Source organism: Chlorocebus sabaeus, chromosome 25, assembly GCF_047675955.1.
Source record: "Chlorocebus sabaeus isolate Y175 chromosome 25, mChlSab1.0.hap1, whole genome shotgun sequence".
NCBI classification, from domain to species: domain Eukaryota; kingdom Metazoa; phylum Chordata; class Mammalia; order Primates; family Cercopithecidae; genus Chlorocebus; species Chlorocebus sabaeus.
Window position 1 is genome coordinate 5,839,736 of NC_132928.1, and position 12,060 is coordinate 5,851,795.

General features: G+C 45.3%; 1 protein-coding gene across 1 annotated transcript in view; it reads left to right on the plus strand.

The window, feature by feature from the left end:
• Positions 1-8,051: 8,051 nt before the first annotated feature.
• CAPN8 (calpain 8) overlaps positions 8,052-12,060 on the plus strand; it is a 74,053-nt gene continuing 70,044 nt past the window's right edge. The window contains exon 1 of the mRNA XM_007988351.3: positions 8,052-8,288. Within this exon, the coding sequence (XP_007986542.3) occupies positions 8,052-8,288 (237 nt within the window). The remainder of the gene's footprint in view (positions 8,289-12,060) is intronic.

Sequence of the window (12,060 nt, forward strand, 5' to 3'; positions counted from 1 at the left end):
GTTTTCTGAGGCCTCCTCAGAAGCAGAAGCCTCTATAGCCTGCAGAACCAAAAGCCAATTAAACAACTTTTCTTTATAAATTACTCAGTTTTAAGTATTTCTTTATAGCAATGTGAGAATGGACTAATACAGCAGGTTTGTTATATAGCTAAGCTCCTGTCATGGGGGTTTGTTGTACAGATTATTTCATCACCCAAGTACTAAGCCTAGTACCAAGTAGTTATTTTTTTTGTTGTTCCTCTCCCTCTTCCCACCCTCTACCTGCAGGTAGGCCCCAGTGTCTGTTGTTCCCTTCTTTGTGTTCATGAGTTCTCATCACTTAGCTCCCACTTACAAGTGAGAACATGTGGTATTTGGTATTCTTGCATTAGTTTGCTAAGGACAATAGCCTCTAGCTCCATCCAAGTGTTGGTAAAAGACATAATCTTGTTCTTTTTTATGGTTGCATAGTATTTCAGGGTGTATATGCACCACCACATTTTCTTTCTCCAGTCTGTCATTGATGGGCGTTCTGGTTGATTCCATGTTTTTGCTATTGTGAAAAGTGCTGCAAGAAACATTTGCATGCATGTATCTTTATGGCAGAATGATTTATATTCTTCTGGGTATATACCCAGTAATGAGATTGCTGGATCAAATGATAGTTCTGTTTTTAGTTCTTAGTAGCTCAGGGATTTTTATCTCATAGGCATGATGGATTATCAACCTAGTCACCAGCTCCTCTCCCCTGCCTGGAGGATGGGGAGTGTGGCTGAAAGTTTCAAGCTCTTTCTTTCCTTCTTTCCTTCTTTTTTCCCTCCCTCCCTCCCTCCCTCCCTCCCTCTTTCTTTCTTTCTTTCTTTCTTTCTTTCTTTCTTTCTTTCTTTCTTTCTTTCTTTCTTTCTTTCTTTCTTTCTTTCTTTCTTTCTTTCTTTCTCTCTTTTTTCTTTTCTTTCTTTTCTTTTGTTTCTGAGACAAGGTCTTTTTTTGTTGCCTAGGCTGGAGTACACTGGCATGAACATGGCCCACTACAGCCTCAATCTCCTGGGCCCAAGAGATCCTCTTGCCTTGGTTTCCTGAGTAGCTGGGACTACAGGTGTGTACCACTATGTCCAGCTAGTTTATTATTTTTTATTTTTAGTACAGATGTCATCTCACTATGTTGCCCAGGCTGGCCCTGAACTCCTGGGCTGAAGTGATCCTTTTACCTTGGCCTCTCAAAGTTCTGGGATTACAGTTGTGAGGCACATTGCCTGGCTTTTTCCAAGCTTCTAATCATGGCTTGTTCTTTCTGGTGACTAGCTCCCATTCAAGATCCTACCAAGAGTCACCTTATTAGAACAAAAGACTCTTCTATTCCCAGGAAATTCCAGGGATTTAGGAGCTCTGTGTCAGGAACTGGAGTCAAAGACCAAATATTACAACAAAAGATGCTCCTATCACATTTATCACCCAGGTCATTACAAAGATTTTAGAAGCTTTGTGCCAGGAACTGAGGACAAAGACCAAAATACATGTTTCTTATTATATAATAAGATCACAAGAAGTATCCTGGCTGTGTCTTCCCTTCCTCCACACTCATCCCCAGTTTCTGGGACTCACAGAGGAGAGAAACTTGGGAACTCCTCTCCCTGCCTGCTCAGCCCCAGTGCCACTACCTGAATTAAGCCATCATTGATTCTTGCTTGTTTCACAGCAACTGCACCCTAACTATAGAGAAGAAGTCTACACCCATTTAGGATGGCATTCAAGGCCCCCAGTGTTTTTCCTCTTGTTGTTTGCCTCCTGCCTCACTTCAGGAGTGAGTGATCTAGAATGATCTCATTCTAGCTAATTAATATTCTGTTGGTACTGTGTGCAGAGCTGTTCCTTATTGCCATTTTCTTGCTGTTCCCCTTGCCTCCAATGCCCTTTTTACACAGCCTTCTTTCAAAATCCTCATCATCCTTCAAGCACCTTATGCTACAGATCTAACTGGAAGGCCACCTCCTCCATGAAGCCTTCCTTATCACTCATCATCCTCAGAATCAACCACTCTTTCTTTGAACACTGCCCGGTCTTTCCATTGCATGGAAGTTCTTTGTGGGAAGGTATAGTGTCTATTTGTCTTTCAGTTTTTTCCTTTTCTTTTCTTTTTTATTTTTCTCGAGACAGGGTCTTGCTGTGTCACCCAGGTTGGAGTGCAGTGGTGCGATCTCAGCTCTCTGAAACTTCCACCTCCCAGGTTCAAGTGATTCTCCTGCCTCAGCCTCTTGAGTAGCTGGTATTACAGGTGCCTGCCACGATGCCTGGCTAATTTTTTGAATTTTTTGTAGAGATGGGGTATCACCATGTTGCTCAGGCTGGTCTGGAACTCCTGGGCTCAAGTCATCTGCCTGCTTTGGCCTCCCAAAGTGCTGGGATTACAGGCCTAAGCAGATGCATCTGGCCTCTATTTGTCTTTTTATCTTCCTGCCAGCATCGACCCCTGCCCAGTGGAGTGTTGGCACAGAGATGGCTTGCAGATGGAGGGCTGAGTGAGTCACTGGATTTCTTCCTTTTAGGCATCACGTCTCACAGCCTACTGCCCAGATCAGGTCTCCCTGTTGGTATGTGTGGGTAGCGTGCCTTAAAAAGAGCATGGGATTTAAAATCAGAAGACTTGGGCTCCAGTTTGCTACTTGAGTGACGTTGGGTAGCCTGACAATATGATCTTTCTTACAGACTTGTCACGAATCTCTAGACAGCCATGGCAGGAAAGTACTATGTAGACCTTGCATTCTACTCAAATGTGAGTTTTTGCAGCATTACTTAGTCATACCAGGTCAACAGGATCTGTAGGCCTCTAGGGGACAGTCTCAGCTGGCCTTCCAACTAGGTTTGACTGAGCTCTTTCCTGCCAGGATGAAGGCCTGAGGTGTGACCCCTAAGATGCCATGAGCGATCCTGCAGACCTGGAGAGAGAATGAGCCTGCACACCTCAACTCATCCAGACTTCTGGTTAGGCAGGGTTCACTCTTACAGCTCTATGCATGTGCCGGACACTTGATATCCTGGGCAGATGGGAAGTCAATCTCTTCCTTAGAGACCACCTACCAATGCTTGAATCATAGCCAGCCTTCCCCTCTGCAATGTCTTTTTTTCTTCTTTTCAATTTTAAAATTGAGATATAACTCACATAACATAAACATCGCCAAAGTGTACATTTCAAGTGTGATATTTATTTATTTATTTGAGACAGGTCTCACTTGTTCATCCAGATTCGAGTACAGTGGTGCAATCCTAGCTCACAGCAGCCTCAACCTCCTGGGCTCAAGCGATGCTCCCAGCTCAGCCTGACAAAGTGCTGGGATTACGGCTGTAAGCCACTGCCTGGTCTAAAGTGTGATTTTTAGTTGTGCAACCATCACCACCATCTCATTCTATAATAGTTTCATCACCCCCCAAAAAAAACCTTGTAACTATTAGCAGTCAGCCCCACTTCCCAATCCCTGGCAACCACTACTCTACTTTCTTTCTCTATGGCTTTACAATTCTAGACATTTCATAAAACTGGAATCGTACAATGTATGGCCTTTTGTCATTAGCTTCTTTTACTTTGCATGTCTTTAAGGTTCATCTATGTTGTAGCATGTAACAGTATTTCACTCCTTTTATGACTGAATAATATTCCATCATATGCATATAACACATTTTGTTTATCCATTTGTCCATTGATGGGCATTTAGGTTGTTTCCACTTTTTGGCTATTATGAATAATGCTCCTATGGGCATTTATGTGCACGTTTTTGTGTTGACATATGTTTTCAATTCTCTTTCAATCCTTGAAAGTAGGATATTACTCAGAGTTACTGTGTAATTCTATGTTTAGCACTTTGAGGAACTGCTGGACTGCTTTCCAAAGCAGCTGCACCATTTTACATTCCCACCAGCAACCTATGAGAGCTCTGTAATCCTCTTGACACTGGATTCAACCTCTGCTTGCCTTAGCATTCTGAAACTGTCAGACCCAAGAGAGAGAATTCTGCAGTTAGCTTTCACCCTTCTTTTCCCCAAAGTTATAGTTATGCAAGACAACAAGCTTTGCAAACTTTAATCATCTGAAAAGAACACTTGGACCCCTGGGTGTAACAAGGGTGACTCGTCTTCCTTTCTAAGGGGATAATACAGCCTTGATCCTTTTGACTGAGAGGAGCCAGGTATAGATACAGCTCAGCATCCCCACTTGGCTGGTGTGCACAGAGACGAGGCAGCACTCGCCTGGGCTGTTTGCCGAGAAGTCTTATTAAGGAGATGCTGCCAGGCGTGTGTCAGGTGTGTCTGCACACCCTCATCAGCCTTTAGTGGATCCTCAGGCTGCTTGGCAAGGAGCTGGCACTGGCTCCTGTGGTGCCTGGGGTGTGAGACTGGAGAGACATCTGTCCAGGTGGACAGAGACAATGGCTGCAGGCTACTACCTCCTGGGTACCTGACTGGAGAACGTGTAGACATTTGCTGTCTGCTCACAAAGCACTGGGGAGCAGAGACTTCTCAACTCCACTTGTTGTTTTTTTGTGCCTGGGTACACGAGGGCTCTATTTGCAGTGGCTCAGACCTGCCAGCCTCAATGAGGAAGGGTTTGTTTGTGCAGCATCTGGATGTGGGTGCGAGGTAATTCAGGCAGGTGGGGTGGGAAGGAGATTGCTAACCCCAAAGGAGTTCCCTTGTGCAGAAGGAAAATTAGCAGCTGTGCTTATTCTGAGATTGGGTGGAGGAAGGGCTTGCTCATTTCGGTCAGTCTAAGGGGAATGTTTCTGGGAGGTACAGGGGAGAAAGAGGCAAGAAAAACAATCCCATAGGATACTTGTTAATGAACTAATGACCCTGCCGGAAGGTGTCAGGTTCATCATACCTGGTGCACATTTATCCACAGCACATCTCATAACTATAGGTGTTTATTCATGCAACAAATATTTATTGAGTCCCTACTGTGTTCCAGGAGCTTTCCAGGGTTCAGGAATACAACAATGAGTAAAACAAACAGGGGTAATTATCCTCGTGAAGATCAGAGCCTTGTGGGATGGAGAGACATTAATTAAATGATTGCAGGAATTGGTGTGGGGCAGGATCTTGCAGGTTGCTATGAGAGCATATAAGAGGGGAAAATGGCTTAGTATGAGTGTGGAGTTGTCCAGAAAACCTCTCCTGGGGCACCCAGGTCTGCTGGATGAACAGGGCTGGGGTGGGGAGAAGAACATTTCAGGTGGAGGACACAGCAGATGTCAAGCCCTGAAGCAGTACAGAACACAACATTCCAGGAATGGAAAGAAAGCCAGGAGGGGAGAATGGAGCAGGAGGAAAGTTGGGCAGGGCCAGCTGCTCGAGGTCTAGTGGGCTGTGCAAAAGCCCCCTTGCTCTTCTCCCAGGAGCAGTGGGCAGCCATGGGGGGTTTTAAGCTTGGCAGTGACACGGCCAAGATTTGCAATGACCATTCTCTGTTGACTGAATGGAGTTGTGGTTCTGGTTTTAGGGGTGGTTGGGGCCACCCAAGCGAGAGAGGGTCAACTGTGTGGGCTGGTGAAAATGTAACTGTGAACACTGGATGAGCTTAATAGTGGGCAGATGTGGAATCAAGGGGAAAGTGATGTTGAGGGAAGAAAGATGGGGTCCCTAAGGGGGCATGGACCATAGTTTTCTGAGGCTAGTTTTAGCCTCTGAAGGCCATTTTGGCCTTGAATTTCTTTCTTTCTTTCTTTCTTTCTTTCTTTCTTTCTTTCTTTCTTTCTTTCTTTCTTTCTTTCTTTCTTTCTTTCTTTCTTTCTCTTTCTTTCTTTCTCTTTCTTTCTTTTCTCTTTCTTTCTTTCTTTCTTTCTTTCTTTCTTTCTTTCTTTCTTTCTTTCTTTCTTTCTTTCTTTCCTTTCTTTCTTTCTTTCCTTCCTTCCTTCCTTCCTTCCTTCCTTCCTTCCTTCCTTCCTTCCTTCCTTCCTTCCTTCGTTCTTTCTTTCCTTCTTTTTCAGACAGGATTTCATCACTTCGTCACCCAGGCTGGAGTGGGTGACTCACTACAGCCTTGACCTGACCTCCTGGGCTCAAGCAATCCTCCTACCTCAGCTTCTTGAGTAGCTGGGACTACAGGCATGCACCACCATGCCCAGCTAATTTTTTCATTATTTGTTTTTTAAGAGACTGGGTCTTGTTATGTTGCCCAGGTTGGTCTTGACCTCCTAGGCTCAAGTGATCCTCCTGCCTCAGCCTCCCAAAGTGCTGAGATTACAGACCTAAGCCACCATGCCTGGCCTGGCCTTGAATTTCTGATGAAACCTGGGAAACTACATTTTTTTCTGAACACCTGGGGAGCGACCCTTCTTTCTACTTGCTCAAACCTACCCACCTAGCTAAGTGCTTAACACATGGACTGTCACTGGCTTAGAAGATCAGAGTTGGAGGCCTCAGAGGTCGGCTGGTCCAGAGCTTCTCAGTGGGCAGCCCTGGATCCTTGTATTAGCATCATCTCTGGGGTAATGGTTTGAAAACTACAGATTCCTGGGTCTTACTTCAGACCTCCTAAATTATAACTCTTTTTTTGTGGGGGATGGGGGTGGAGGATTTGTGGTAGCACCTATTAAGGAATCAGCATTTTGAGCGAGTGCTCCGGGGGATTCTTCTGCACACTGTATTTGTTTCCTGCAAGTTCTGTAACAAATGACCACAGATGTGGTGGCTCAGAACAACATACATGTATTCTCTCACCGGTCTGGAGGCCAGAAGTCCCAAGGCTGTGAAGTCGACATGTAGGCAGGCCCACCCTCCTCCAGTGGCTCTAGGGGAGAATCCATTCTTGCCCCTTCCAGTTCCTGTGGCTGCTAGTGTTCCCTGGAGTGGGGCAGGATCTCACTAACCTCTGTCTGCCTCATCTCATTGCTTCTCCTTTTTGTCTATTGTCAAATCTTCCTCTGCCTTCCTCTCATGAAGACACTTGTGTATTTAGGGTCAGGATAATATTCCCATCTCGAGATTCTTAACTTAGTCATAGCAGCAAAAACCCTTTTCCCAGATAAGGGACTATTTACAGGTTCTCAAGATGAGGACTTGGTATCTTTGGGGGACCATTTTCTAGTGTGCCACAAACACTGAACTTCAGAAAGCATTGATGTGGTTGATATCCTTCAGGTAGACCAGATGTAGGAAACTGGAGCCCAGAGAGAAGTGACCAATCCAAGGTCGTACAGCTTGTAACTCACTTGTGAGATTGGAATCAAGGCTTCTGATTCCAAGGCCTCTCTGGGAATCCTGGCTCCAAGGAATAGTGATACCTGACATTCACTGAATGTTACTTCCATACTGTTCTAAGCAGATGACATCTACTATCTCATCACTCTTCCAAACAACCCTTTGAGGTAGGGTCTCCTATGATCTTCCAGTTTATACATTAAAAAATTTAGGATAAAAGAGGTTAAATAACTTGCCCAACATGACAGAGTGAATTACTGGGGGAGCCAGGATAGAAACCGAGGCAGTCAGAGGCCAAAGCCTTCACTCACAGGTGGAACCTCCTCCAGTAGGGCTTATTCCAAATCTGGCCTATGAATCACCACTCTCTGATATTTTTTGCTTTCCTAGGAAATATGGACCCAAACTTTTCTGGCAGGAAAGGAGTGCCCTGTAGTAACCACTTGCCTTCTTCCTGCTCAGAGCCATGCCTCCAATTCCTTGGTGAATATTTGCTTCAAGCTGCACAATGAGCCTTCTTATCTCAGTCAATGGGCTTGACGCAAGGCAAGCGGATCTTGCAAAGAGGTGTGTGGAGGGGATGCCGGGGTGGGGGTAAAGATCCTAATGGATTTCTTAGGCTAATGGCCTGGGATGGGCCCTGGAAGGTTCCCAGACCCCAAATTATTTGCAAAAGGCAGAAGAAGAAGGTGGGGTAGATTGGCCTGGACCTTGGGTACATATTTGTCCCTAACCATGACTCACTTCCTTCTGGAACAGGGCCTCAGGTGAAATGTTTGTCTGCTCCACCTCCCTTAGTGCCTTATAGCTCCCCTCCCAGTGGAGCAGGTGTCTGAGAGTACGGTGCAGCCTTGCCCTTCTGTCCACCCTACAGAGTCCATGGCATGGCAGCCCAGGCGGCTGGTGTATCTAGGCAGCGGGCTGCCGCTCAAGGTCTTGGCTCCAACCAAAAGGCTTTGAAATACTTGGGCCAGGATTTCAAGACCCTGAGGCAACAGTGCTTAGACTCAGGGGTTCTATTTAAGGACCCCGAGTTCCCGGCATGTCCATCAGCTTTGGGCTACAAGGATCTTGGACCAGGCTCTCCGCAAACTCAAGGCATCATCTGGAAGCGGCCCACGGTAAGGAAGTGGGCTTGCTGTTGAGTGACATACAGGGTGGGGGGGCCTTACATCTGATCAGGAGGAACTGAGGGAGAAGTTGAGGCTGTGGATCCTAAGTGTCTGGATCTCACATTTCAGACCCCTCCACCACCCCCCCCCCCTTTTTTTTTTTTTTTTGAGACAGAGCCTTGCTTTGTCGCCCAGGCTGGAGTGCAATGGCACGATCTCAGCTCACCACAACCTCCACCTCTTGGGTTCAAGTGATTCTCCTGCTTCAGCCACCCGAGTAGCTGGGATTACAGGCATATGCCACCATGTCTGGCTAATTGTGTATTTTTAGTAGAGATGGGGTTTCTCTATGTCGATCAGGCTGGTCTCAAACTCCAAACCTCAAGTGATCCACCCACCTTGGCCTCCCAAAGTGCTGGGATAGCAGGTGTGAGCCACTGCACCTGGACCCCCCCACCATCTTTTGAACTCTTTTTTTTTTTTTTTTTTTGAGACAGAGTCTCACTCTGTCACCCAGACTGGAGTGCAGTGGTGCAATCACAGCCCACTGCAGCCTCAACCTTCCTGGGCTTAGGTGATTTTCCTGCCTCAACCTCCCAAGTAGCTGGGATTACAGGCATGTGCCACCACACCCGGCTAATGTTTATATATTTTTGTAGAGACAGGGTTGTGCTGTGTTTCCCAGGGTGGTCTTGAACTCCTGGGCTTAAGCCATTTGCCCACCTTAGCCTCCCAAAGTGTTAGGATTACAGATGTGAGCCACCATAGCCAGCCTGAACTCTTGTTCAGAGGCAGTGAGGTATAGAGAGAAGAGCATGGATGAGCTTTGGAACTAGGTAAGTTAGATATGAATCCTAGCCCTGCCTGTGTTGTCTTGGGCAGGTAAACTCTGTGAGCTTTAGTTTTCTCATCTGTAAAATGGCATTTACTGGCACCTTATTTTTCAGGATTGGTATGAGAATTAGAGATAAATCTCAGGGCATAGTGCCCAGAACATAATAGATGCAGAATACATAGTTGTTATTAATGCATATGGTCCCTGGACCAGTGCACAATGGAGCAACTCAGTGCTGGATACAGTTAGCCCGCTGGTAAATTGTGACAACATCATTGCTGAAAGGGGCACGGTTGCTCAAGGTCATGAATTGACATTCCATCAGGGCTGGTGAGTGGAGAGGTGGGAGCTGGGGCTCTGGGGATGCAGACGGAAGGCAGGGGCTCCTAGATGTAGTTACTGATACTACCCAAAGCTCAAGGGCAAGGGGTGGAGAACGGTCCTCCCAAAACCTCGGCCCATGACCTATCACTATGTGACCCTTGTCAAGTGATTTAACCTCAGGGTTGAGAACCGCCTCCATACAGAGTGGTTGTGAGAATTGAGCTCATCCATACAAAGTGCTCTGTTCAACAGAGCTCATAGCAGTGTCTCAGGAGCAGGACTATGAAACGACCTGGGCACCTTTTGTCTTCTAAGCCATGATAGGGAAATCAAGTCAAGGTTCCTATTTTCTTGGCAGTGGTTGAAACAGGAAGATAAAGGGAGAGCACTTCTTCTAAAATGGTCAAAATCACTATTTAACTCCAGCTACCTCTACCCTTTTTGCTTTGATCCTGCTGATTTTGCGCAACAGTTTTCATCTCTGAGAATAACTCCTTGGCCATGCTGCCCTTCCACACACCGTGGTTCATCTTCCCATTCTCCTCTGAAATCTATGAGGTTACCTGGTATGTTGATAAAATCCAGATTGCGAGTTACGGTTTTATATTCTAATTTCAAGACGGCCACATTTCATTTCAACGGACAGTTTTTTTGGGCTTCTGTTTTGTGCCAGGCATGGACTCTGCACTGATTGGGAAGGTGGTCAGGGAGAAACTGAGGAATGAGCTGTGGTCTCAGCTCTGATGGAAAGTGTGGGGAGACACAGGTGTGAATAAAGGACTGATGCCCAAGGCAGAATGAAGTAAGAACTCTACAGAGGCATAAATGATGGGCCATGGGAACCTGGGCTGTCACCACTGGGTGGTGAAAAGCCTTAGGGAGGGGTACTATTGCAGATCCCAAGGGTCTTGGGGTAGGGGAAGGAGGGGGAGAAAAATTTCCTTTAGAGACCAAAGTCAGGTTTCAGTTAACCTTTGCTTAATTTTTCTCCTTTCTTTGAAATCCTTAGAGACTTTACCTCCTTAACCACGTAGCCTATTCTTCCCCAAACCGTGTCTTCACCTGTTCTCATGGTCTGTGGAAATGCGGTAATTGTAGACTGGATGTGCTGATTTGTGGCTGTCAATGGAGGAAGTAAAATTCAGAGCATGAGGCAGTGGAACCTGAGTAATGTGGAAGGTGCAATTGAAGGGCTCCTATCTGGAGTATTCAAGTGTGTGTTGAGTAAATAAATGTGTGTCAAAATTTAACCTCTCCATCCCTAATCATCAGTGAAAAATGATCACACAGCTGCTTTTGGGCAGGCTCATGCTCATATACCACAAGGTTACATTAGAGAATGCAGACTTATCCTCTAAGATCTTACAGGTTATTGAATAGACTCCTGAATCAGTAAAGATTCTGATCCTATCTCTATGAGGAACATACACTGAACGCTGAGAAAATTAGCCTGCTCCTAAATGGTTCATTATTATTTTTTTCCTCCCAAGAGGCCTTTCAAAGGTTTGCAAACAGATTGGGGTATCCAGAAATGTGATGCATTATAAGTTTACTTGTTGCATTTACTTATTTATTTTTAAATTGTGGTATGATACACATAACATACAATTTACCATCTTAACCACTTCTAAATGCACAGTTCAGTGGCATTAGGTACATTCCCATTGCTATGCAACCATCACCACCCTCCATCACCAGTATTTTTTTTATCTTGCAAAACAGAAACTAAATACACATTTAAAAACTTCCCATTCATTCTTCCCCCAATTTCTTTCCTTTTCTTTTTTCTTTTTTTTTTTTGAGATGGAGTTTCTCTGTTGCCAAGGCTGGAGTGCAGTGGCACAATCTCGGCTCACTTGCAACCTCTGCCTCCCGAGTTCAAGCGATTCTCCTGCCTCAGCCTCCCAAGTAGCTGGAATTACAGGCGCCCGCCACTATGCCTGGCTTATTTTTTGTATTTTTAGTAGAGATGGAGTGTTGCCATGTTGGCCAGGATGATCTGGAACTCCTGACCTGAAGTGATCTGCCCACCTTGGCCTCCCAAAGTACTGGGATTACAGGTGTGAGCCTTTGCGCCTAGCCATTCCCCTAGTTTCTGACAACCACTGTTCTACTTTCTGTCTCTTTGAATTTGACTGTGCTGGGTACCTCATATAAGTGGAATTATACAGTATTTGTCTTTTTGTGACTGGCATAACTCACTTAGCATAATATCCTCAAGATTCATCCATGCTGTGGCATATGTCAGAATTTCCTTCCTTTGAAGGTTGAATAGTATTCTGTGGTGTATATAGACCACAATTTGTTTATTCACTCATCCATTTTTGGTCTTGGGTTGCTTCCACCTTTTGGTTATTGTGAATCATGCTGCTACAAACATGGGTATACAAACTTCTCTTTGAGACCCTGCTTCCAGTTCTTTTTGTTATATACCCAAAAGATATGACCTGTGGCTGGATCATATGGTAGTTCTATGTTCAAGTTTTTGAGGAACCGCTGTACTATTTTATATAGTGGTTGTGCCATTTTGCATTCCCACAGCAGTGTACAGGGTTCTGGTTTCTCCACATCCTTGCCAGTGTTTGTTATTTTCTTTCTTTCTTTCTTTCTTTCCTTCCTCCT